This window comes from Notechis scutatus, chromosome Z (assembly GCF_049901735.1).
Source record: "Notechis scutatus isolate UNSWTSFEM ecotype Mainland chromosome Z, rNotScu1.2, whole genome shotgun sequence".
Classification (NCBI taxonomy): Eukaryota; Metazoa; Chordata; class Lepidosauria; order Squamata; family Elapidae; genus Notechis; species Notechis scutatus.
In genome coordinates this window covers 2,597,920-2,625,663 of record NC_142025.1, presented here as the reverse complement: position 1 = coordinate 2,625,663, position 27,744 = coordinate 2,597,920, and the positions used below count along the sequence as shown (strand labels likewise).

The 27,744-nt window shown below is 43.8% G+C and overlaps 1 protein-coding gene across 1 annotated transcript; it reads right to left on the bottom strand.

Annotated features, from left to right (window-relative positions):
• Positions 1 to 1,712: 1,712 nt before the first annotated feature.
• Positions 1,713 to 25,621, bottom strand: WNT3A (Wnt family member 3A). The gene is made up of 3 exons (XM_026682946.2): positions 25,387 to 25,621; positions 3,806 to 4,071; positions 1,713 to 3,124 (listed from the first exon to the last, which is right to left on the bottom strand). The coding sequence occupies exons 1-3, from the start codon at positions 25,511 to 25,513 to the stop codon at positions 2,645 to 2,647; spliced, it is 873 nt and encodes a 290-aa protein (XP_026538731.1). The 5' UTR covers positions 25,514 to 25,621; the 3' UTR covers positions 1,713 to 2,644.
• Positions 25,622 to 27,744: the final 2,123 nt, after the last annotated feature.

Sequence of the window (27,744 nt, the reverse complement as noted above, 5' to 3'; positions counted from 1 at the left end):
AGTGTTCAGTCTCTGGGATTCAATTTATGCTATCTGTTTGGAAGTTAGTTGACCATTGCCTGGGGTCAGTGCACCTGTGGAGATGGTGGTGTTTAACCATATAGGTGTTCCCTGGAGCACTATTTCTAATATTTGTTGGGCCTTCAAATAAGTGTTCCACCACAGCAACACAAGCACCTTCCTTTCATTGGTGTACAGTATTGTGACACCATGAGCACGAACACAAAGGTGCAGAACAGGCACAATGAGCGTGCAACTCTGCATTTGTGTCGCTTTTTTCTCAAAAGTGTGTGCTCCCCTAGATGTCTGTGCAGAAATGCTACCTAAGCATACTTGGGAAGCCTCTCTGGACTCCATAGCCAGTCTAGGCTACATTAATAGAGGGATAGAATCAAGATCATGTGAAGTGTTCATGTCACTTTATAATGCCTTGGTGAGACCACACTTAGAATACTGCATCTGGTTTTGGTCACCACAATATAAAAAAAGATGTTGTGACTCTGCAAAGAGTGCAGAGAAGAGCAACAAAGATGATTAGGGGACTGGAGGCTAAAACTTTTAAATAACGGTTGCAGGAATTGGGTATGTCTAGTTTAAAAACGAGAAGGACTGGGGGGTGACATGACAGCAGTGCTCCGATATTTGAGGGCCTACCCCAAAGAAAAGGGGGTTGACCTGTTTTCCAAAGCACCTGAGGAGGGGACAAGGAGCAACGGATGGAAACTCATCAAGGAGAGAAGCACCTAGAACTAGGGAGAATTTTCCTAACATTGAGAACAATTAACCAGTGGAACAGCTTGCCTCCAGAAGTTCTGGGTGTACCAACACTGGGGGCTTTCAAGAATTTGTCTGGAATAATATAGAGTCTCCTACTTAAGCAGGGGGCTGGACTAGAAGACCTTCAAGGTCTCTTCCAGTTTTGTTATTCTGTAATTCTATGCCCTGAGGTCATCTGTGTTTATCTGTTGTGCATGATTCCAAAAATACATATTTGAGGAACTTTTGGTCTTCATGAATCCTTTCTCTTTTCCAATCTGGACACTCTCTGAATGCAACTGGGAGTACACAACTCGGTTGTAATTAATTGTGCAGGAAAAGATTTAGGTAACTCTATTCTAGAATCTGCCAGAATATAACTACAGGTAGTCCTCGACTTACAACCATTTGCTTAGTGACTGTCCAAAAATTACAACGGCACTGAAAAAAAGGACATGACTGTTTTGCACACAACTGTTGCAGCATCCTCAGAGTCAAGGGATCAAAATTTGGACATTTTAGCAACTGGCCCATATTTATGATGCTTGCGGTGTCTCATAGTTACACGGTCCCCGTTTGCAAACCTCTCACAAGGGAAGTCAACAGGGGAAGCAACTTAACTCACTGTGTGATTGACTTAACAATGGGGGCAAGAAAGTTCAGGTAAAGGGGCACAAATCACTTAACAACTGTCCTACTTAGCAACGGAAATTTTGGGCTCAACTGTGGTCATAAGTTGAGGACTAACTGTACCCCAGGTGCGGACATGTGGAAGAAGCATTTTGACGCGGGACAACGGGCGCACAGCAGGCGGACATTTTAACTTGAAATAAAAAACCCATCAAATCAGTGATGACCATGGATTCAACATTTTATTTCATGTCTTGCATGGCTCAAATAAAGATGAAGACTATTCAGAGAGAAGGACCCGGTTTCCCCTTTCTCTCTACCACGGCAATACAATATTTGTTGGCTAACCATACAATAAGGCATCGATCACAAGAGAACCATTTATTGGATCCATATTGTCCAAGCATAGCTATCAAGCCCAGCACTACGAGACGGTTTCTTGCAGCCTGAACGAGAATAAACAAATGTCCTCGAGACTGATTCCAGGCAGCACGAGAGAGTCCTACTTGACCCACAGTCTGTGTCTGTGCCTGTGTGTGTGTGTGTATGTGTGTCTTTTCTCCAACATGCTGTACGAACACAATTGTCTCCTCAAAGTGTGGTGGAAATATCACCTCCAATAATGGTACGAGACACTGTTATCATCCAGTTTGGGAGACAACACACATGGCCCATCTACAGAGTAAAAGGTCTCTTCAGATGCTTTTAGTTCCCTCAAGAAGTTACGGGAGATCTTTGATAAACCATCACCTGTGGACCGTTTTCAATCCTATACAACAGTTAAAGTCCTGGTTGACGTTGGTGCTGTAACAGGAGGATCCTTGCGTAGAATCGTCTTCCGAGTTCAGAATTCACATACAGATCTGGTGACTTGTGGTTTCAAAGAAGGAAGGGGTGACACCCCCAGAAGTCAACTACAGAGCACCCCCGACCCAATTCTATGTCTAGTTAAAGAAATCACCATCTCTTCTCTGTAGAACGATAGTGAGAATGAATGACCCATTTGTTCGTTTCTCTCGTTGATGGCATTGCAAAGTTAACTTCCAGGTGTGACGACCCAGAAGACATTAGAACTATCCTAAGTCCACCCATTTTAACTTCTCGTTCCCTCTCTCTCTGTCTCTCTCTGTCTCTCTCTCCCCGTTTGTCTTCATTCACTCTCAAGAAGTTGTGTTTTTTTTTTCCCCAACTAAAAAAAAAAAAAGAAAAGAAAAGTTCCTTCTGGTTCATCTCCGACGATGGAGCAGGTTATTCCTTTTTACTTGCACGTGTGAACGTCGTAGATCCTTATACATTCCTGGCAGCTGACATAGCAGCACCAGTGGAAGATACAATGGCACTTCTCCTTCCTCTTCTCAGTCCTCGTGTTGTGTCCGCGGCCGCAACACAGCAGGTCACAGCCATCGATGCCGTGCGAGGTGATGTTGCATATTCGGTCGCGGGTGCCGAATGAGCCGGTTTCAGGGTTGGGTTCGCAAAAATTGGGGGAGTTTTCATAGTAGACCAGGTCTTTCTCCGTGGGCGCTTTGAAGAAATTATATTTGGGGCGCAGGGTTTCAACCCAGCCGCGGGATTCTCGGTGTTTCTCCACCACCATCTCAGAAGCACTGTCGTACTTATCTTTAAGGTAGTCGCCGATGACCCGGAAGTCTGGTTGAGACCACCAGCAGGTTTTGACCTCACAGCTGCCAGACAGGCCGTGGCACTTGCATTTGAGATGCATGTGGTCTATGATGGACTGAAAAAGAGAGAAAGAGAGAAAGAAAGAGAGAGAAGGAGGGAGGGAGGGTGAGAGGGAGAGAAGGAGGAGGAAGGAAGGAAGAGAAGGAAGGAAGGAAGGAAAGAAAGAAAAAGAAAGAAAGAAAGAAAGAAAGAAAGAAAGAAAGAAAGAAAGAAAGAAAGAAAGAAAGAAAGAAAGAAAGAAAGAAAGAAAAAGGAAGGGAGGGAGGGAGAAGGAAAGAAAGAAAAAGAATGAAGGAAAGAAAGAGAGAAACAAAGAAAGAGGGGGACAAAGAAGCAGAAGATTAATTGAGCATAATATTTGTACGGGAAGTCCTCAACTTACAAGCATTTGTTTAGTGACCGTTGGAAGTTGCCACAGCCCTGAAAAAAAAAGTGACTTAGGACCCTTGCAGAATCCCTTAAGGTCACATGACTCAAAATTCAGGCGCTTGGCAACTGACTCATACTTATGATGGTCACAGTGTCCCAGGGTCTTCGATTGCCTTACTTAGCAACTGAAATTCAGGTCCCGATTGTGATCGTAAGTCGAGGACTACCTGTACTGGAAGTGGAATAGATGGTTTGTGTGTCCCTGCCATGATGCGCGGACATGTCTGTACGTCAATCTCAAATCCGAAGGAAAAGTCTGATGCGGACCCCATTAAGGGAACGCAGACAAGAGGACCATAATCCTTACCGTCCGTCCTGCTTCATTGTTGTGCCTGTTCATGGCCGAGCGAGCGTCCGGCCGGTTCTCTCGTGCGTCCGCAAATTCCCGCGACACCATGCTGCCAAACTCCACATCCTCACTGCAGCCGCCCCACTTCCACCCCTCTCCAGGGGGACCTTTGTGACGGCTGTCGCAGCCACAGATCGTGGAGGATCCTTCTGCGCAGGATCGGGTGACAGCGAAGGCCACTCCGGCTGACGCGATGGCATGGACGAAGGCCGATTCCCGGGTGGCTGTGGAAAAAAGGAAACAGCTCCACTGAGATTGGGTGTGTGTGTGTGGGAAACCACTGCAATCAACCATCTCTTCAACCTGCCGACTGAAAGAATACGGCCGGTCCTCGACATACGACCACAACTGAGGCCCAAATTTCTGTTGCCAAGTGAGACATTGAGTTTTGCCTCATTTCACGGCCTTTCTTGCTAGGGTTGTTAAGTGAATCACAGCAGTTGTTAACAGTTGTCACTTAACATGGTTGTTAAATGAACCTGGCTTCTCCACTGACTTTACTTGTCAGAAGATCGCAAAAGGTGACCAGTATATTGCAACTATCCTAAATGTGAACCCACAGCCAAATACCTGAATTTTGATCACGTTACTATGGGGATGCTACGACGGCTATAAGTGTTAGAAATGGTCATAACTCACTTTTTTCAGAGGCCTTGTAACTTTAAACGGTCATTAGATGAACTGTTGTAAATTAAGGACTACCTGTAACAGAATAACAAGGTTGGAGGAGACCCTGGAGGTCTTTGCAGGAAACTTTATACCAGGGGTATCAAATTCGATTTCACTGAGGGCCGCGTCAGGGTTGTGTTTGGCCTGGGGGAGGGGCGTGCCCAGGGTGAGTGCCCTGGGTGGGCGGGGGGGGGGGGCAGCTTGACGTCACTCGTTCAGACTCCGTTTTTGGCTGCGATGACTTTCTGCAGCCCTCCACCAATGAAAATGGAGCTTGGGGAGGCTTCGCTGCAAGAGGGCTTCAGGAGGCCATCACAGCTGAAAACGGAGCCCAGGTGGGCCAAGGCCGGCCCTCCCAGGCTCCATTTTCGCTGGCAGAGGCATCGTGGGCCAGTCCTTCACTGTTTCCAGGGTGTCCCTGTGGGCCAGATCTACCCGGCCCCGGCCCTGGCCCCTGGTCCTTGAGTTGGACATCCCTGCCCTATACTATTTCAGACCAATAGTGGTCTAATCTCTTCTTAAAAACTGCCAGTATTGAAGTCTAGGGGTGTGGAACAAGTGATTATTGCCCCTTCTGGCTGGGATTATAGGTAATCCTCAATTTATAACCATTCACTTAGTGACTGTTTGAAGTTACAACTGCAGTAAAAAAAAAAAAAAAGGAACTGATGACCATTTTCACACTTGCAACCGTTGCAGCATCCCCAGGGTCGCGTGATCCAAATTAAGACGCTTGGAAACTGACTCGTATTTATGAAGGTCGCAGCATCCCAGGGAGACGTGATCCCCTTCTGACACGCAAAGTCAATGGGGAAGTCAGATTCGCTTAACAACCGGGGTTACTAATTGATCAACTGAAGTAATTCACTTAACAACAGTGGCAAGGAAGATCGTAAAATGGGGCAAAACTCACTTAACAAGTATCTCACTTAGCACTAGAAATGTTGAGCAGAATTGTGGTCGTAAATCAAGGACTGCCTGTAAAGCAAAGCAAACCAGTGCAGAGCAGAAAGGAAAGGAAAACAAAATAAAGAAAATAAAACCAAATAAAGTAAAATAAAATAAATATGATAAGACAATAAAAATACAATGAAATAAATAAAAAATAAAATAAAATAAATGAAAAATAAAATAAAATGAAAAATAAAATGTAATCTCATATAACATGTAATATAACATCATATATTATATAGCATAATATCATATAGCATAATATAATATTATATTACATATAAAATAAAATAGTCGTGCACTGATCCAAACAGGTAGCAGCAAATGGAAATTTCCCGCTTGACCTGGAAAGGGTTATCAGCCACACTAAAAAATGCCGTTTTATGATATCTTTAAATTCACACCTGCCCTCTGGCTGTTTCCCTCAGGCTTGTACAAAGATAAACCGAAATTCCATTATGCTACCTTAACAGGCCGTTCTAAATTTTTACATTTAGTAAATGTAATTTACAGCTTTTTCAAAATCACGAAGATTCCAGGATTTTCATTTTAATTGTACCATCTCAGACACATATCCAAAGAGACAATTCACACCCATACTGTTTGCTTAACCATAATGTGGGTAGCTACTTTTATCTTAGTGAATGTAACCCACTTATTGCGGTTTAAGGCCGAGCCAGACCATATCCACTTGTTTGACCAAGTGTATATGTTTTTGTTTTGTTTTTTAAATCTGATTTCGTATTAAACAAATCGGGTCATTCTCTTGAATGGGCCCATTCACACATTGCTTTAATCTGGTGTTTCCCTGCAGCCTGAAGATGTGTGGAATTCAACTCCTAGAATTTCCCAGCCAGAATGATGGATAGAAAGAGGAGAGAAAAGAGAAGACAAGAGAGAGAAAAAGGAAGGGGAAGGAAGGAGAGAGAATGACAGGAGGGGGGGAAGGAGGGAGGGAAGGAGAAAAAGAAAGGGAAAAAGGAAAGGAGGGGGAAGGGGGAGGGAAGGAAGTGGAAGGGAGTAAGGAGGGAAGGAGGAAGATAAAGGAGGAGGAAGGAAGAGAAAGAGGCAGAAAGAAGGGAGGAAGGAAAGGAAAGGAAAGGAAAGGAAAGGAAAGGAAAGGAAAGGAAAGGAAAGGAAAAGATTACTCCTTTCTAAGGTTTTCTCAAAAGCCACCTTCTCAATCCTGGCAGGTTAAAGATGTGTGGACTCCCAGAATTCCCCAGGCAGTATGCATCACACTGTTGCATCACACAATTCCTCACGCTGGCTGGGCAATTCTGGGAGTTGAAGTCCACCCACTTTCAAGGTGCCAAGGTGGAGATACACTGTTCCAGCGTGCCATACCAATAGAAAATCCAAAATAGTTAGGGCTCTATTTCTTAAGAGGCTTCTTGGTGGCCCTATCAAAATATCTTTGAAAGGATCTCCTCTTTCTTGCAGCTTTGAACAGGGACAGAGAAAGACGAGACAAAGCCCCCGGGGTCTCCGAAAGGCCTTCTAGTTTCTCACCCACCCCTGCCCGGATGCTTCGGAACAGACCTGACCCTTCTGAGCTCCAGTGAGGTGCCTCAGGCTTTGCAGAAGAGCGAAAGAGGATGAGAGGAACGCAGTTGTAATGGAAGTGAAGGGTTATTAAGATGCCATATAAAAATGTAAGCCCTTTGACGGAGATAAGAGCTGAGGGGGCTGGGGGCATATTTGTTAGCCAGCCTGGGTGGTTCGCCAGAGGTGTAGCCATGACAAGAAGCAGGTCATGACTTGAGATGTTCGTGGTAGGCCTTCTGGAAGGACTGGGGGTGGGCCGGGAATGGGCAGAAGGGGGTGGAAGGCAAAGCTTTTGAAACAAGGGTATGCAAAGCCTCCACAATTTGACAGAGTTCTCTCCCTGTGCATCAGAGCCACTGTGGAGGAACCTTGTAGAGCAGTTGGACATGTCTTAGAAAGGTGGGAGGAAAGAGGACCAGCAGAAGATGGATGGACTCAGTTATGGTGGTAACGGAGGAATCGGTAGAAGAGTGGAAGGACTAGGTTGGACACAGGTCCTTATCAAGAAGTTCTATTTGGGTAGCTGCTCAAAGTCAACACTCTTGAAGGCACATTATCCATCCAACATTCAATTGGTGCACAGAGCCAGCTTTCTGGAGAAGACCTTAATTATGTTGGTAAAGGTAGAAGGAAAGAGAAAAAAACAGCGATGAAAAGGTGGTTAGACTCAGTTTACCCTGGTGATAGGGGCACCTTTGGAAGACTTGAAGGATGAAGGCAGATTTTCTGGAGAAGATAGATCTGTGTGGTCATTAAAAGTCCGTAGCGATTCATAGTGCACCATCAATCAAGGCAAGAAATCAGCTCTCTTGAGAAGTCCATAGTGCAAGGAAAGATGGAAAAGAAGAAAAGAAAGACCAGCGGAAGGTGGATGGACTCACTTATAGTAGTGATGGAGACACCGTCAGAAGATCTGAAAGACCACAATGAGGATTGACCTTTCAAGAGAAGACAGATCTGTGTAGTCACTAAGAGTCAACAGTGACTTCATCAATTAATCAAACAATCAGCTCCTTGGACAGACCTTCCAGGAGAAGGTAGAACTACAGAATGTCATTAAGACTCAACACTGATGGTATGCCATCGATCAACCAATGGGAACAGTGAGCTCCCTTGAGCAGTCCATAATGCAAGTAAAGGTGAAACGAAAAAGAAGACAGCCAGCAGCAAGGTAGACAGACTCAATAACAGTGATGATGGGGGGCCACCAATGAAAGAAGACCTGGAGGGCAGGGCCTGGACAGACTTTCCAGGAAAGGATAGATCTATCTGGTCACTAAGACTCAATAGTGACTTGGTACATCATCTATAAATTAGTGCAAACAATCAGCTCCTTTGAGATGTCTATAGTGCAAAAGAAAGGTGGAAAAGAAGAGTAGAAGAGGACAACCAGGAATGAATGTGATGGACTGAGTTACAGTCAGGATGGAAGCACTTGATGGAACTTGAAGGACCAGGTTATGGAAAGATCTTCCTGGAGAAGATCTATTTGGACACTGAAACTTGACACCAAATTGATAGCAGATAATCAATCAGTCAATCAATGCAAAGACTCAGCTTCCTTGAGAAGTCAACAATGTTGGGAAAGATGGGAGGAAAGAGAAGAAGAGGGTGACCAGGAGAAGGTGAATCAAATCAATTATGGTTGTAATGGGTGCATCGATGGAAGACCTGCAGGACCAGTTTAGGGACAAATCATCCTGGAGAAATTATGTCTAGGTGATCACTAGTGTTGAAAATGACTTGATAGCATACCATCCATTCATTCATCCATACATCATCCCATCTGTCACCCCACCCTATCTATCTATCTATCTATCTATCTATCTATCTATCTATCTATCTATCTATCTATCTATCTATCTATCTATCTATCTATCTACCTACCTACCTACCCATCCATCCATCCATCCATCATCCTATTCTCATCCATCATCCCATGCATCCATCCATCCTATCCTCATCTCATCCATGCATCATCCCATCCGTCATCTCACCCATCCATACTTCCCTCCATCCATTTATCCATCATCCCATCCATCCATCATCCCATCCATCATCCCATCCATAGTCTCATCCATCCATCCATCCAAGGGGCTGGTGAAAGTTTTGTTCTCTGAAGGGTGACCTTGGAGATAGAAGCCCTTAAGAAAAGAAAGTTCTCCTTGGACGAGAAAGGTCTGTAGAATTCAGTTTGAAGAGTATCTTCAGCACAGAATGAAACCTTCTTGACCAATGACCTCTTGGGACATTTGCTAGGCTGCCAAAGCTGTAGCATCGTGTCCTTCAAAGCTGGCAACCATAAGATGGATGGACTTTAACTTCATGCTGGCTGGGGAATTCTGGGAGTTAAAGTCCACCCATCATGAAGGGGATGGTTGAAACAATGATTTAGGCTCTCACCTCCTGCTTAAGGGCACCACAGGATTATCTTTTAACTTGCAAATTTAAACCTTGTTTTAAATTTCTTTTAACTGTTCCTCTAACCATCCTTTTACATGGTTTTATTGTATTGTGAGTTATCAGAGTCACTTAGATAAGATGGTCGATATTGAAATTTGATTAATAAATAACATAAATAAAACAGATATTTTAAGATTGATTATATTATATTGATAATATAAGATTGATAATAAAGGTATTTCTCCTCACTTCTACAGATAGTCCTCGATTTACAGCAGTTCATTTAGTGAAAGTTACACTTTCAATTCAAAGTTACAACAGCATTGAAAAAAGTGACTTATGACCGTTTTTCGCACTTACAACCATTGCAACATCCCTGAGGCCACCTGACCAAAATTCAGATGCTTGGCTACTGATTCATATTTATGACAGTCGCAGTGTCTCCTGGAGTCATGGGATCCCCTTTTGAGACCTTCTGACCAGCAAAGTCAACAGGGAATCTGGATTCACTTCACAAATGTTTTAGTACGGTAGCAATTGCATTGATTCACTTAAAAACTGTGGCAAGAAAAGTCGTAAAATGGGGCAAACTCACTTAACAAATGTTTTACCTAGCAACAAAAATATTGGGGTCCATTGTGGTCATAACTCGAGAACTACCCTGTATCGTGTGTAAAGTGCCAAGAGCCACTTAAGGTAAGATGGATGATGTAAAAATTTGATGAATAAATAAAATAAATAAAACAGAATTTTTAACAATAGTGTTTCCCCTTCACTTCTACAGATAGTCCAAGACTTACTACAGTTCATTTAATGACTGAAGTTACATGGCACTGTCTACTATTGACCTCACCCCTTTCCTAAGAGGTCTGTAGAGGACGTGCATAAGCGCACCAACGCGCCTACCATCCCTGTCCTATTGTTTCTTTTATTTTTCTTATATGTATCCATGTATTCATAACTATGTTTTTACATATACCTATTATCTTGTAAGCAATTGACAAAAATAAATAAATAATTAAATAAATAAAAAGTGGCTTATGACCATTGTTCTGTTTATTTTATTTTATTTATTTTTATTTTATTTATTTTTATTGATTCACAGGTAGTCCTTGATTTACAACTGTTCGCTTAGAGACGATTCAAAGTTACAACAGCAATATCATGGTCACGTGATCAGATTTCAGGCACCTGGCAACTGACTCATATTTATGACGGTCACAGTGCCCCTGGGTCATGTGATCCCCTTTGGCAACCTTCTGACAAGCCAAGCCAAGGGTTGAGACAGATTCGTTTAATGGCCACATGACTAACTTAACTGCAGGGATTCACTTAACACTGTGGCAAGAAAGGTCGTAAAATGGAACAAAGCTCACTCAGCAGCTGTCTTGCTTAGCGACAGAAATTTTGGGCTGAATTGTGGCCGTAGTTCGAGGACTGTCTGTCCTGAGTTACAGTCATTTTTTTAAAAAGACACTTCCATTTGTATTTATTTCACTTTACGGCTCTGGGGCTTCACTCCAAAACAGGAATTAAAATGCAAAATAAGTTTGCATATCACACTAAAATTATTTGTTGCCTAAGTTGACATCACCTTAGAAACATGTTGGTTAATCTTCTAGCAGTTATGTTGCATACCTGCAAAGCATGGTTAGTACTCCGTCCAGCCTGCTTGGTTAACAGAGGGCTCCCTGGATTATATGAACCCCCAAACAGATTAATTCAGGAAGCAGGCAATTAAGGAGAAACAGCAAATGCTTGCTTAATCCTAGCCAACTCCGGAAGGCGGTTAGACAGGTTTTGGTAGAGCACCAAAGCAATCTTCCTAACCTCAGGCCCCGAGTAAGGTGGGTCTTCAACTCCCATAATCCCCAGCCAGTACAGCAGGGTTTATATTCACACAATATTCACCAATGTCTGATACAGATGGTCCTCAACTTACGACCAAAATTTATGTCGCTAAGCAAGACAGCTGTTTAAGTGGGTTTTGCCCCATTTTACGATATTTCTTGTCACAGTTGCTAAGTGAATTGTGTATCTGCGATTGTGTATCTGTGAGTACCCTACACCAATTTAACTCCAAAAAGGCTAGGGAATTCCTGGAAGTTTGACATTCAGACACCTCAGCCATCCACGGACACATTGAGATAAGCCACCTTTACACAGCGTTCAAAAGAGACAAAAGTGACGAAGGAAAGGAAAAAAGATCCAAATACGTCCTCTCCAGATAGGTAGGGATTAAGACCAGACAAACAATTCATCAGAAAACAGAATCCTCAAGGTTCTACCAAGAACACCGCACCCTGGCCACAGGGCAAGTTACTGTATATAAATCGGGAGCAAATTCCACTCCCTTCTAGCACTGATGATGTTCCCTAGTTGGGTAAAGAAAGGTCTGCAATCAAGCACCAAGGACCCCACAGCTCTCTTCCTCCCTTCTAGCACTGATGATGTTCCCTAGTTGGATCACGAAACCTCTGCAAGACCACCAAATTCAGAGCGCACCAAGGACCCCCTCCAACCCTAACCCTACATATAATAAAAATTGCCAAAAAAAACCACAACTCAGATCCACAACCACAACTCAGATCCATCTCGGCCTGAAGAAATTGAGAGTCAATGCATTTCGACAGCACCTATCTAGGCAGGCATTTGCTCTTGGCATACAAAAAGAAAAAAGCGAAAAGCAATTCCGAATCAATATTTGGTTTCCAACGCGCTCAATATTTTCGCCGAAAGCAAGGATCTGAAAATTGCGGTTTTATTCCTCCCATCTTGTTTAATTCCCTTCCAGCCTTCAGGTTTGGCTTCCCACGCATCTATGGCATTCTCCATAAATTACAGGCAGGTTAAAAAAACTTCCAAGTCTCTCTATTTTTTTTCCTCCTGGGATAATTTCCACCTCAACCTGGTGCCTTGCCAAAGTTTAATAGTTTTGATTGCTGCATTATATGTTCCTGAGGAATCATAAGAGATTATTATTTTATTTTATTTTTTTGTTTGAAAAAAACAAAAAAACAATCTCTCTCCCTTTGCCCCGAGAAACCTAGGTGTCTAGGGAAGGAAATTTTCCATGTATCTTCATGATTTCATCGCGATGGGATCTGTAGAAACAGATTGTTCGCTTCAAGCATTTGTATAATTAAAAAAAATCCTTAACAATAAAGGGAAGCAGGGCAAAAAATTCAAAATGGTGGTAGCCCATATGTGTGTGTGTGTGTGTGTGTGTGTGTGTGTGTAAATTCAGAATGAAACATTAAGATATAAGCTGAAATAAAAGGGCAAAGGAAAGAAGTTGAAAGTGCTCCAAAATGCATTCAACAAATGGATAATAAGAGATGCAAATATTATTCTTTTAATTTTCATCTCATACTTAAGATATTCTCCAAGGTAAATAAGCTAATATTGAAAAAGCTGCAGTATAGGTAGTCCTCAACTTACAACCACAATTGGGCCTCAAATTTCCATTGCTAAGCGAGATAGTTGTTGAGTGAATTGTGCCACTGTTAAGTAAATCCCTGCCATTGTTAATTTAACACAGTCGTTAAGCGAATCCGGCTTCCCCATTGACTTTGCTGGTCAGAAGGTCACACAAGGGGGATCACGTGACCCCAGGACCCTGCAACCGTCATAAATATGAATCTGTTGCCAAGCATCTGAATTTTGATCATGTGACCGTATGGGTGCCACAGTGGTCATAAGTGTGAAAAACGGTGATAATTCACTTTTTCAGGACTCCCTGTACAGTGTAGCTGGTATCGACTTACAATCACAATTGAGCTGAAAATTTTGTTAAGTGAGACAGCTGTTAAGTGAGTTTTGCCCCATTTTGCGCTCTCGACTTACAATTGCAGTTGGGGCCAGAATATCCATTGCTAACCAAGGCAGCCTGCTTTTATGACCCTCATTGCCACAATTCTCATACAAATCTCTGCAGTTGTTAAGTGAGTCACATGGTCGTTCAATGAATCCAGCTTCCTCCATTGACTTTATTCATCAGAAGCCGTCTGGGAAGGTTGCAAAAGAGGATCACGTGACCCCAGGACACTGCAACCATCATAAATACGTGCCATTTGCCAAGCACCTGAATTCTAATCACGTGAACATGGGCATGCTGCGATGGTCATAAGTACGAGGCACGGTCCCCCTTCTTTTCTGTGCCGCTGTAACTTTGAACAGTTGCTGAACAAAGTCAAGGATGGCTGTAGCTTCTAACAGGCATCCAAAAATTCAATCTTATGTTTGAGCTTTGTTGAAACTGTTTGATAAGACCTTGTCATATTTGAATGGGTGCATGAAATTATCCTCAGGGCACCTGATGCTCGTTTCAGATAAATAACCCATTTAATAATTTCAGGAAAGTTATTAAAACCGAGATCCCTGCCAAGAAATGGTGTATCTGCTTCATGGTAGGTGGAACATATGTTACTTAGGCAACATGGCAAGTTTGTAAGAACATGGCTAATTGCGCACCTTCAGATCAAAATTTGATTTCCCAAAAATCAGATCTGGGGAACTTCCAAAATTAACTCCAGAGACAATTCGCTTTTTATTCCTGTTGTTTTGACATGGACACACAAATAGGCTCCGATCATGGAGCAGGCATCATATCACAGCAGGTTTCTGCTTAATCAATCAATTAAGTTGATTCTGATTTTCTTTAAGGCCAGGATTAGGGTTCAGTCACAGTGACTGAGGAAAGCTTATAGGAACAAAAGAGCCCCGGGGGAAAAAGTCAATATACAGATATCTCCAGTGACAACAATCGAATCAGTCTCTTGTGGGTGTCCTCCGTGCTCTCTGAGCTTGGTGGTTTTCTTACAGACATTTCATGACCCAACTAGGAAACATCATCATGCTAGAAAGGAGTGAGGTTTGCAGGGAGGAGGAGGAGGAGGAGGAGGAAGACAACGACTGTGGGTCTCTTGGGGCTCTCTGAACTGGACAGTTTTCTTGCAGACGTCTCATTACTCAACTAGGGAACATTATCAAGGCTACAAGGGAAGAGGGTTTGGGAGGAGGAGGAAGAGGAACCAACCTTGTCTCTGCAGGCATGCTGTTCCACAGGGAAGGGGCCACTGCAGAGAAGGCCCTTCTTCTACATAACATTGGATGGACCTCCTTAAATGAGATTCATAGCATACCTCCCTCTCCTCTCTGGTGGGTCAGATAGGGGAAAAAGTGACATGTGACCAGTTTTCAGACTTAACCGTTCTAGCATCCCCATGGTCATGTGATCAAAATTCAGGTGTTTGGCAACATTCATATTACGACGGTCGCAATATCCCTGGGTCATGTCACCTTCTGACAAGCAAAGTCAACGGAGAAGCCAGATTCACTTAACAACCGCGTTACCAACAACCACAGTGATCCACTTAATAACCGGGGCAAGAAAGACGGAGCAAAACTCACACCCACAACTGTTTCGTTTAGCAACTGAAAGTTTGGTCTCAATTGGTGTCGTAGGCCGAGGGACCCTCTTTTTCAGTATATTTAAGCCTAGCCTTGTGGCAAAGTGGAGCACTGGGCATGTTTTGCACAGGGTCCCCTCCCTGCCCCACCATAGGTGGTGACCTGCAAACCCCTCTGTCAAAAATGTTCAGTCTTTCAGGATGTGTTCACAAGACCCCACTTTTCACCCACACCTTGTTTCGTCTTGCTGGGGGAGGCTACAACATCAGTATATCATTAACTCAGGCCAAGAAAAAGGGGCCGTGGAGGGGGGCCTTCGTCCCACCACCCTGCTGGGGTCTGCTTGGAGCACAATATCCCAGCGACGAGCAGATTAAGGCCCCGGGTATCAAGCAGAATGTGTTTTCCTCCCCACAATTCACACGCCCTCGCAATTGTTCGATGCCACCATTTGAATGGAGAATTTCCCATTTGCCGGCGAGCGACGCATAGTTTTACGTTGCTATGACTTACTTCGGGGTCTTGCTAATCAGGGACCAAAGCCATCTTCATATAAAATATCTCCGGGCCATTGTGAGCTTAACGCACCATGACGTTCTCGTCACAAAATAGGGATAAAGTCACCCCAGCAGGTATCCGGGGCCAACTTTGCAAGCCCTCCCAGCTCGGTCATCTGAGGGAGTCAAACCGAGATGGATGAAATCTTGAATTTTAGGCTCAGGTAAGCTGAGCGGAGATGCTTTTCTTAGCCAAATTTAAAACAAGGATGTTTTCCACATGGGGGGGGGGGGGGCAAAAACTTTTGGATTGGGGTTTTTTGTTGTTTGCTGTTTTAGTTCAAAAAAAGACACTCACTTTCCTATTTTCTAGAATAATTGGATCAGGCGAGGCCAGGTTTCCTCAAGTTTAGCAACTTTAAGATGCAGGGACTCCAATTCCCAGAATCCTCCATCCAGCATGCTTTAAGATGGATTGACTTAGACTCACAAAATTCTCCAGCCATGCTGTTAAAATGCATGTTTGATTCATGACCACATTTCGACATGACCACCACGGAACCCCAAATTTCCACTGCTAAGCTGTTAAATGAGTTTAGCCCCATTTTACCACCTTCATTGCCACAGTTATTTGAATCCCTGCAGTTTGTTAAGTTAGTAACACAGTTATTAAATAAATCTGGCTTCCCCATCAACTTTGCTTGTCAGAAGGTCGCAAAACAGGAGCGTGTGACCCCTGGACACTACGATCATCATAAATATGAGTCAGTGGCCAATCGTCCGAATTTTGATCACATGTCTGTGTTGATGCTACAATGGTCATAAGCGTGAAAAACAGTTATAAGTCACGTTTTTCAGTGCTGCTGCAACTTTGACCAGTCACTAAATAAATGGTTGTAAGTCTGAGGACTACTTTGAGCCCTTTTTCATTGCTCATCAAATTCTGGGCCTCAGTGCATTGCAGTTGGCCTTAAACAAAACCCCACGTCATGTGCTATCAACTAAGTGACTTTGATAGACAGGTACTCCTCAACTTATGATCATAATTGAGCCTGGAATTACAACAGTCAGTTGTGCCAGTCATTAAAGTGGATCATCATGACCTTTTACAACTTTTTTTTTTTTTTTTTGCAGCAGTGTTAAGCAAATGTGATGGTTGTAAACCATTTGAATTGTGGGGTCCCTGAGGCTCTCTGGGCTTGGTGTTTTTCTTGGAGATGTTTCAGAACCCAACTAGGGAACAGCATCAGGCTAGAAGGGAGGGGTTTAGAGGAGGACGAAGGGGATTGTGGGGTCCTTGGGGCTCTCTAGCTTGGTGACTTGTTTTGTAGACGTTTCCTGACTCAACTAAGGAACATCAGCAGTGCTAAAAGGAGGTTGGTTTTGGAAAAAGGAGGATATTTGTAGCTTCAGGTTGAACTGTGGGGTTCTTGGTGGTCTCTGAGCTGGGTGGGTTTCTTGCAAATATTTCTGCAGGAACATCATCAGCGCTAGAAAGGAGTGGGGTTTGTGGGGAGGGGACGGAGGAGGAGGAGGAGGAGGAGGAGGGAGAGGAAGAAGAGGACTGTGGGGTCCTTGGTGCTCTTTGTTTGTGGTTTCTTGCAGATGTTTCATGACCCAACTAAGTATCATCTTCACTGCTACAAGGGAGGAGGGCTTCTATCTTCTAGCCTTGATGATGTTATCTAGTTGGGTCATCATTTCTAAACCTCTTAACCCTCCTAATTTCCCTCTCCAGGGGTTTCATTCTCCTTCCTTTTCTGCATGATGTTTTCACCCTTTTTCAAATTCCTAGCCCCCTAAACCTGGTAGCTTTTTGCTGTGATTTTGAGCATCCTTTGCGGTTTTGATCTATTTCCTAAGTTGTTTTCTCACCTGGGGAGACTTTATCCATGATTGTTCAGTGATGTTATCTCTCCTTTTAATTATCCATTTTCTTGTTCCAGCATCCTCTACCTTTTCTTTTAAAAAGCAGAGGGTGTTTCCTATCAAATGTTAATCGACGAATGCCTCCTTACATTGACTCACTGGGACATGATGTCTCTCATTTGCCTAACTATTTCTTTGTGCATAAGATGTAGGAATTTAATTAAAGTGCTCTTCGTTCCATCTGGGCAAAATTTCAAATATCCAAAGGGTACATTCAAATGAACAGAAAGATGCCAGAAAAATAGATTTGAAAAATGTCTCGTTTCTTCCTCTTTCTCGTTCTCTCTTGGATTTTTCCCCAGAGCCAAAATCAAAGCCTACAAATTCAATATACGGTAGTCCTCAAATTAGCACCTCATTGCACGTGGTCCTTGACTTATGACCACAACGAAGCCCAAAATTTCTCTTGCTGAGGGAGACAGTTGTTAAGTGAAAGTGTGCCCCCATTTTTGCGAGCTTTCTTGCCACCTTTGTTAACTGAATCACTTCAATTGTTAAGAAAGTAACCCAGTTGTTAAGTGAATCGGGCTTCCCTGTTGACTTTGCTTGTTGGATTGTCGCAGAAGTGGGTCACTTGAACTCTGGACACCATAGCTGTCATAAAGTGACTGAAAAAAAGGGACTTACGACCATTTTTCACATTTATGACCATGGCAGTGTCCCCATGATTACATGATCAAAATCCAGGTGCATGGCAACTGACTTGTATTTATGATGGTTGCCAGGGTCACGGGATCCCCCTTTGCGACTTTTTGACAAGCGAAATCAATGGGGAAGCCAGATTCGCTTAACATCCTATGTTACTAACTTAACAACTGCACTGATTCACTTAACAACGGTGGCAAGAAAGGTTGTAAAATGGGACAAAACTGACTTTGCAACCATTTCAGTTAGCCACAGAAATTTTGAGCTATAGTTTTAGCGCCCATTCCTTATGTCGGAAAAGCCACGCAGTGAAAATGACCCTCTCCACACCACTTGGATCAGGATTATGGGTCCTGCAGTCCAACCTCTAGAGAAACTCAGGAGAAGCAACTTGACTCACAGCTGGCAATATATACTCAATATGTGTGTGTGTGTGTGTGTGTGTGTGTGTGTGTGTGTGTATTGCACCCAGGCCTAATTTTTGCCACAATTTCCTCTGAGTATGGCCATAATATGACAGTTCCATAAAAGGATGTTTTAGGAAGTTCAGCTTTGCAAATTCCCCTACGGAAATCCAATTATTCTTTGTGTTTTGTCTGTCTTTCACACATGCCCAATTTTGCAATTCAGATTTGGACTCGGAGGGGAAGAAAAGGAGAAGAAATCCCACCGGCATTCAATACGGGGGGGTGGGGGGAAGCATTTTGGAATATACTGCACATCAAAAAGCATGCCTGTAAATGGTCATTGACCACGAAGTGCCAACAGTCTTTAATTTACAACCCGTTCAAAGTTCCAACAGCACTGAAAAAAGTGACTCACGAACATCAGGGTCACGTGATTAAAATCCATATCCTTAGCAACCGACTCGTATTTATGACAGTCGCAGCGTCCCAGGGGTCGCGGGATCCCCTTTTGCAGCCATCTGATGAGCAAAGTCAGTGGGGAAGCCAGATTCGCTTAACAACTGCATTGCTAAATTAACAACTGCAGCGCTTCACTTAACAACGGTGCTAGGAAAGGTGGTGAAATGGAGCAAAACACACTTAGCAACTCTCCCGCCTAGCAACAGGAAAGTTGGGCTCAACGGTGGCCTAAGTCAAGGACTGGCTTTTACGTATTACAGTGCTTAGAAAATTGGGGGATGGGCATAGCTATTTTTCCTGACATCCGCAAGTATCCTGAGTTTATTGCAACTGACAAGAGGAGCTCCTTGACATCAATGAAGCCTTGATTTATGACGAGGGAAATTCCTGAAATTTAACGATGGCTTGGGTTAAAGACCTGAGGCCATTGGCAGAGTTTTCAAGACATCATCTGGAATTGGGGACTGCCAAGGAAGGTTCAACCCACCTCACAATAGAGGTGCTTTTCTGGCAATACCTGGGATGAGGATGCATGCAGTCCTCAACTTATGACGACTTGTTTAGCAACCACCCGAAGTTACACTGGCGCGGGAAAATGACTTAGGACCGGTTCTCACACTTACGACTATAGCAGTATGCACATGGTCTTCTGGTGAAAATTCAGGGCCTGTATATGTTGCATCTGATAAGGAACAGCCAGGAGACTGGGAGTTGTAGTTCATCCTTAGGGATAAAAGGTGGCTAGGTGTCTTTGGGCCAATCACCAGGAGACGGTGAGTTCTAGTCCCGCCTTAGGCATGAAAGCCAGCTGGGTGACTTTGGGCCAATCACCAGGAGACGGTGAGTTCTAGTCCCGCCTTAGGCATGAAATCCGGCTGGGTGACTTTGGGCCAATCACCAGGAGGCGGTGAGTTCTAGTCCCGCCTTAGGCATGAAAGCCATTTGGCTGACTGAGCCAGTCCCTCTCTCTCAGCCCAGCCCACTTCACAGGGTTGTTGGGGGGAAAATAGCAGGAAGGGGAACTGGGTATGTTCACCACCTTGAATTCCTTATCAAGTAGTAAAAGTGCGATAAAAGTATATATAATACATCTGGTGGGATCATGTTAAAGGGCCTTCTCAGTGGTGGCCCCGTCTCTATGGAAGATGATTGCCCCTGCGGTATGGACGGGAGGGAGGGAGGAAAGAAGGAAGGGAGAAGAGAAGGGAGGGAGAAAGGGAAGGAAGAATTAAAGGAAAAAAAGGGGGTGGAGGAAGAGAGAGGACGGAAGGCGAGGTAGAAAGATGGGAGGAAGGAAGGAAGGAAGAGGGAAAGGGAAACCGGAAGGGAGGAAAGGAAAAGAAAGGATGGAAGAGGAGGAAGGAAGGAAGGGAGGTGAATTACATTCCTCACTTGCAGACTCCATCCCTACGCGTGGCAGGTCCACCCTCCCCTCCTGCCTCTGTTCCTCCCTCCCTTTCCCATTGACAAGCCTCCTCCAGGGTCCTTTACATCTCCCCTCTGACAAAGCTCTTAATCCCCTTGGGCACAACCCTTGACCCTATTAGGGACCATGGTGACCCTAATCCAATCAGATTGATTAACTGGAACCCAGAGCCGGGATGCTGACCCTCTCTCTTTCGAGGGTCCAACAATAGCAGGCGGCAGGACCCCCATTTACACCACAATAGCCAGAGAGCCCAAATCCGACTTCTTCATTAGGTTGACTTCGGTCTTCCCCTGGTCAGCCATCCTTGAGGTCATTAAGAGAGGCTCCAGATCACCTCTCAGCCCAACGGGGTCCAATGTTTGGGTGTCTTTGGGAGGGCAGTGAAAATTAATGGGTTTCCTTTCCTTTTCGAACCATTTAAGTGAGAGGGCTGGCAAAGACTGAATATCGGGGCGTTTTTTAGATACAGGGGGGAGAGATCATTGACGTGGAATAAAAGGAGGAGGGTGATGAGGAAGGGGATAGTTTATTCTGGGTTAATCACCTTCCGTGCCCGACTTGGCCTTTGAGAAAGGCAGGAATTTCTAATCAAAGTTAGGATGGGTGGCCTTAAAAGAACCCCCCAAACAATCAGCATTTTAGAAATTGTGTTTGGCTGTTCCATGAAAAGAACTTAATTGAATTAAGGAGAACGGCTTGGGCTTGCACGGAGAACCGAGGATTCATAGAAACATCAGCAGCGCCAGAAGGGAATGGGATTCACACGGGAGGAGGAAGAGGAGGAGGAAGGGTGGGTCGTAGGGTCCTTGATGCTCTCTGATCTGGGTGGTATAATTTGTAGGCATTTCATGACCCAACTAGGTAACATTATCAGTGCTAGAAGGAACTGAGGGTGCCTGTCTGTTTATATATTATTTATATTATTGAATTGAATTATTTCCCTCTTAGAACTAATATGATAAGTATAGTATAGTATAGTATAGTATAGTATAGTATAGTATAGTATAGTATAGTATAGTATTAGTATTAGTATTAGTATAGTATTAGTATTAGTATTAGTATTAGTAAGAGTAAGAGTAAGAGTAAGAGTATAGTATAGTATAGTATAGTATAAAAATACAACGTAATGAAATATAAACAGAGCAAACCTCACACTCCCTTCAAGCACTGATGATGTCACCTAGTTGGGTCATGAAATGTCTGCAAATTATCCCACCAATCTCAGAGAGCATCAAGGACCCCCACAATTCTTGAGTTACACTGGTTGGAACAACATTGGGTTTCAGATGACATTTATTTATTTAATTTTTATCTGCCTTGATGACTTTATGAGTAAATCAAGGTGACAGACATACGTAATATTCTGCCTCCTGGTGATTGGCCCAAAGTCACCTAATCTAGATCTCTCTCTCTCTCTCTCTCTTATCTAATATCTTTATTTACAGTATTTCTCTTTATCGTCTATCTATCTATCTATTCTCTCTCTTTATCTATTTCTCTCTCTCTATCTATAGCTGTATGACTTTGTCTGTCTCCATCCATCCACCCATTCATTTACCAATCATCTATCTCAATCTATTATCTATCTACCTACCTAGTTCTATTTCAGTTTTAGGCGTGTGTGTATGTGTGTGTGTGTGTGTGTAAAGCATTGTTATGAAGAGGCAATTATGTGTTTAAAAATGGAACCGTGGCTATTATGTTTTTAATCTGTGCTCCTTTTCTTTCCCCCCAGGTTGCTTCGTTCTCCTTCCTTTCAGTAAATTAAAAATCCCCCAGCTTGATTAAAAGTGATTATACTTTATTTTAAAAGTTAGCCATCCGTAAGGCCTGGAAGACCTGACATTTGCCTCAGGCCAAAGTGTTTGTTGTTGAGGTGGATTTCGTCAGCTAGAAGCCTCAGAAACACTGCACTATACGTATGCGTGTAATTAAATTAGTTATTTCAATTATGAGGGCTTTCTTTTATTTTTAAATTATCCTTTCTCGTGTTTTTAGGCATTGTCAGCCATCCAGAGTCACCGGGCTGAGGTTGCTTTAGAAATAATACCAATCCTCAACTTACGACCACAATCAAGCCCAACGTTTCTATAGCTAAGTGAGGCTGTTAAGTAAATTTGGGTCCGTTTTGCAACCTTTCTTGTCACAGTTGTTAAGAGAATCACTGCAGTCATTAAGTGAGCGACATGTTGTTAAGTGAATCTGGTTTCTCCATGCTTGTCAGAAGGTTGCAAAAGGGGATCACATGACCCTGGGATATTGAAATTGTCATAAATATGAGCAAGTTGCCAAGTGTCCGAATTTTGATCCTGTAACCATGGGAATGGTGCATTGGTCATTAAGTGTGAAAAACGGTCATAAGCCACTTTTTTCATTGCCATTGCTTGAACGGTCACAAATGAATGGTTGTAAGTCAAGGACTACCTGCATAGAATCACACTTCCTATGAAGATATTTGCGAGGAAGAAGTAAATCCACAAAACTTTTTGTTTCATTCAGATCTTCCTGAGACCCACAGAAACATCTCCTTTTCAACCAGATTCAGCAGATAATGTTCACAATTACACGTATCACATATCACACCAAGCCATAGAAGCCACAACCACACACCAACTCCACAGCAGAGTTTATAAACCGCAGCATTAGCATCTCCCCAACCTAAGCTAATATCAAACCACCTTATGGCTAACTTGATGCAATAGCTCTAATTGGGCTTCTGGATACACAACAGGTCAGACTAGATGACCTTTAGGATGTCTTCCAACTCTATAAGATAACAGGAATCCATCAAACCATCCAACAATCAAAGTGGCTGGATTTGCCTGAGCTACAAAGCCACAAACCAGGTTAATGCTAACCACACAGAAGTGTTGCAATTTCCTGTGTCATGCAGCCCCCACTTAATTATGATGCTCAGGATCCCAAAATTTCATTCAACAATCCAACAGGTAGAGTATAGCCCCACTTGTGCAGTTTGCTGGTCCTGCTTCTCACTTAATGGAGCTCAAGGTTGTAAGATGAAGATCAGGATAGACGTGAGTGGCCCTACAACCTAGTTATCTTTCCTTCCTGCCCAAGCCATACTGAGCAGGGAGGTTTATATGACCATGAAACTCACTCCTGGGCGGCTTACAGCCATAAAACACCAATAAAAAAACCCAATGAATCCACACACTCCTGGAGACAACAGTCAACAATCACATGACGGACTCCATATCACCCTGGAGTCCTCAGACCTATTGGCCAGACCTGGTCTTCATGGCCTTTAGGAAGGGTCTCAAGGTGGAGACCAATTTTATCTCCACAGGGATGATGTTCCAGAGGGAAGGGAGCCACCATGGAGAAGGCCCTTTTTCTGGGTCCCACCCGATGGACCTCCTTAAAAGAAGGGGCCCATAACAGCTCCTGCCCTCTCTGTGCTCTGTGGGTTGAATAGGTGCAATTGGGAAAAAGATGGTCCTTCAAATAACCTTTGAAGGGCTTGGAAGGTGACCACCAACATCTTGAATCAGACCCGGAAGCAAATCGTCAACCAATGCCGAGAAGTGACTTGTGTGCAAATCCAGGCTTGCACAAAACCACCGCATTTTGGAATCAGTCGAAGGAGGCTTTTCAAGGGCAGCCCCATGTAGAGGGCAGGGTAGCAGCCAAGGCTGGCAGCTCTAAGATTCCTGGAGGACATCAACCCTCACTTGAAACTAGGGGGTGGGGGTGGGGGAAACAACCGAAGGAATTTCTCTGTGGTTTGGGTTGTGCGTGAGGTTCTGTGAATCTGGATGCGCAAGGATAACACTCTACTTTGTCTGGTTTTGAATGTGGTCAATAGGACACGAGGGAGTTGGGGAAGAAGAAGGTTAGCATTGCTGAAATCCAGCCCTTTCCTTCTGAGCAAACCTATGTTTTTTCTCCCCGAGGCCACCCTAAAGAATGTGGCTGAGATGTTTAATCCTTGTTCACCTCCCACCTCCAAACTCCGACCCAGCCGGCTGCTGCTGTAGGCGAGGGAGACCAACGGGGGGCCCGTATTCTGCCTCCAGGGACTACATTCTTCAGTTATGAAATAGTATCACACCCCCCACCCTGAGCAGGCCTCCCTTCACGACCCAATTTGGCTGATTACTTTGGTGGGGGGGGGGGAGAGGAGAAGGTAGGCAAAGAAGAGAAGGAGAAGAAGGAAGAGTAAATGTGAGGAGGGGAGGGAAAGGGGAAGATAGACAAGGAGGAAGAGAATGGTAGACATGGAGGAGAAGGAGGAGAAGGTAGATGATAAGGAGAAAGAGAAAGAAAGTAGAGATGGAGGAAGAGAAGGGGAGGGAGAGGAGGAGGAGGAGGGAGAGGAGAAAGAAAGACAACAACAAGAAGGAAAAGATAGACAAGCAGGAGGAGAATGATAGACATGGAGGACGAGGAGAAAGAGAAGGAAAGTAGAGGAGAGGAAGGGAGAGGAGGGGGAGAAAGAAGATAGACAACAAGGAGAAGACAGACGAGAATGGTAAACAATGAGGAGGAGGAGGAGATAGACAAGGAGAGAGGGAAAGGTAGACATGGATGAGGGGACGGGGAAAGGGAAGGAAAAAAGAGAAGGAGAAGTTAGACAAGGAGAAGGGAATGGAAATGTTAGATCTGGAGGAGGAAGAGGAGGATGAGAAGGAGGAGGAGGAGTGGGGGATAATATAGATGAGAAGGTGAAGAGGAGAGGAGGAGGAGATAGACGAGGAGAAGGAAAAGGTAGACAAGGCTTTGTTTGATCTCACAACACCACAGATCTTAATTCCACTTGCCTGAAATACCTAAGGTAGCCTCTTTTGGTTTCACCAGACCACAGATCTTAATTCCATTTCCTTGAGATATCTAAGGTGGCTTTGGTTAATCTCACCAGACCACAGAACTTAATTCCATTTTACTGATGTGCCTAGGTGACCTCTGTTGCTAGAAACCTCTCAAATTATACAAGAATGCTGATGAATACTCCAGATGTTCACATAACTTCACCCCAATCTTTCCATGAATTTGCACAACAACAGGAACCAAGGAAGAACTGAGATGTTCTACCACTATCTTCCCTGCTGATGACGTTCCTTCATTTCTACAAAGACATCTTTTCCTACACCCCCCCCCCGAGATCCTCCTTGTACCACCCCTCCTCCTTCCCAAAAGTTGGGTGACCTTATTCTAAAACTGGACACTCACCTTTATCTAACACCGGTCCAAAGATGGCCAAACTGTCATTGACGGTGGTGCAGTTCCACCTCCTTCCACGAAACTGGTGCTGGCATTCCTGAATGCCAATCTTCACTCCTTCGGCCACGCTGGGCATAATCTGGACGTAGTTCCTGCAGAATCGAAGCTGCTTGGGTACTAGACCAGGAATGCTCCCACAGAGGATGGGCTGAGTTCCCAATGAGGAGTACTGATGACCGATAGCCAAGGACCTTCAAAAGAACAGGAAAGGGGAGAATCAGAAGTGAGTTCCCCCCAAAAAAGTCTCCCTCTGCCTCATCTTGAAGCCTCCACCAGAAGAACCAAGGTGGTTGAGAACTTATGGGGGTCTCCTGTCCAACCTTGTGGACAAGGACTTCCTTCAAAGGCACGGGGTCCTGATAACTAACTTTGGAGTTGACGTGACCTCTTTCCAGGTGGACTATTTGTGAACCACCAACACATTAGACAAGGTTGAGAAGAGGGCTTGGTCATTTATGATACTGTACATTGGGAATATTCATAATTGTCTTTGCATGTTGGATGGACCAATGCTTTAAACCAGAATATTTGCCTGGACAAATCATCTTAGATGAAGAGTTGAGTTTGACCACCCATTTAGACATCAGTGTTGAATTTATTTTTCATTGGGCAAGAAATATTTTTTTGATTCCAGTGAGTTTCATTTCTCATGGAGCTAACTTGTGATTGTATAGATTTTGGGGCATTCAGAGAGGGCCAGTTGATCTAATATGGTTAAGGCACCAGGGTGGAAGCTGGGAGACCAGGAGTTCTAGACCTGCCTTAAACAGGAAATCCAACTGTGTGACTTTGGGCCAATCACCAGGAGATGGGGAGTTCTAGTCCTGTCATGCATAAAAGCTAGGTGGGTGACTTGACCCATCCACCAGGAGAAGGTGAGTTCTAGTCCCGCCTTAAGCATGAAAGGAATCTGGGTGACTTTGAGTCAATCACCAGGAGATGGGGAGTTCTAGTCCCGTCTTAGGCATGAAAGCCAGCTGGGTGACTTTGGGCCAATCACCAGGAGACAAGAAGTTCTAGTCTTCCCTTAGGCATGAAAGGAAGCTGGGTGACTTTGGGCCAATCACCAGGAGCCAGGGAGTTCTAGTGTCATCTTAGGTATGGGTTAATCCCTGTCTCTTAGCCCAGCCAACTTACAGGGTGATTGTTATGGAGAAAAAGGAAAGAGGAAGGGACTTTTGCATATCTGCCACCTGGAGTTATTTATCAAAAACAATAAAGGCGGGATAAAAAAGTTACACATTTAGGATTTGGTGTCTTTTGAAAATCACGACGGGCACTTTCCTCTACCCCAGAGATGCAAAATTCCAGGGGAACGAAAATCTCCAAAGAAACGAGCCATGTATGAAAAAAGGACAATATTTCATAACACGAAATGTTGAATTCGTAAGCCACCTTTTCTTCATTCAAAAGGGGTGAATCAGAGGCTGATGAGAAAGCGAAGAAAGATATTATGACAACTTCTGATAAAGTCAATGAGTTGGACTCCTTAAAAAAATAAAACCATTCGTAAAACGGATGTGACAAATGAAATACACACACACACACACACACATACAACATTCCCATTTTCCTGAAGCCAACGTAAGTGGCATTGCCTAATGTATCTTCGCTTTTTTGCATAAATTCTTAACTTTTTTCTAGTAAACTACGGGTAAATCCTCGACTGAGACAGTTGTAAAGCAAGTTTGGCCCCATTTGATGACATATGCTGATGTGGTTGTTAAGTGAATCCCTTATTAAGTTAATGACACAGTTGTTAAGTGAATCTGGCTTCCCCCATCGACTTTGCTTGTCAGAAGGTCACAAAAAGGGATCATTGCAACCGTCATAAATATGAGTCAGTTGCCAAGCTTCTGAATTTTGATCAGATTGTACTGGTCAAAAGTGTGAAAAATGGCCATAAGTTACTTTTTTCACTACTCTTTTAACTACAAACAATCATTAAATGTTATGTTAAGGACTACCTATAATTTTAGTGCAGGTAGTCCTCAACTTACAACAGTTCATTAATTGACCATTTAAAGTTACAACAGCACTGAAAAAGTGACTTACAACTGTTTTTCACACTTACGACCTTTGCAGCATCCCCATGGCCACATGATCAAAATTCGGCCAGTTAGCAACTGACTCCTATTTATGACAGTTGCGGTGTCATGTGATGCCCCTCTTGCGACCTTCTGCCAAGCAAAGTCAACGCAGAAGCCAGTTTCACTTAATAACCGTGTTACTAACTTAACAACTGCAGTGGTTCACTTAACAACTGTTGCAAAAAAGGTCATAAAATGGGCCTTTTCAAACGTCTCA

Bases quoted from the DNA above. Each gene is read 5' to 3' on its own strand.
- WNT3A (XM_026682946.2), bottom strand. From the start codon at position 25,513: ATGCCCAGCGTGGCCGAAGGAGTGAAGATTGGCATTCAGGAATGCCAG. The intron at 4,072-25,386 runs GTGAGTGTCCAG...TTTTTTCCACAG, and splicing joins TGGACCGGTGTTAGATAAAG to CCACCCGGGAATCGGCCTTC. The intron at 3,125-3,805 runs GTAAGGATTATG...TCTCTTTTTCAG, and splicing joins ACAATGAAGCAGGACGGACG to TCCATCATAGACCACATGCA.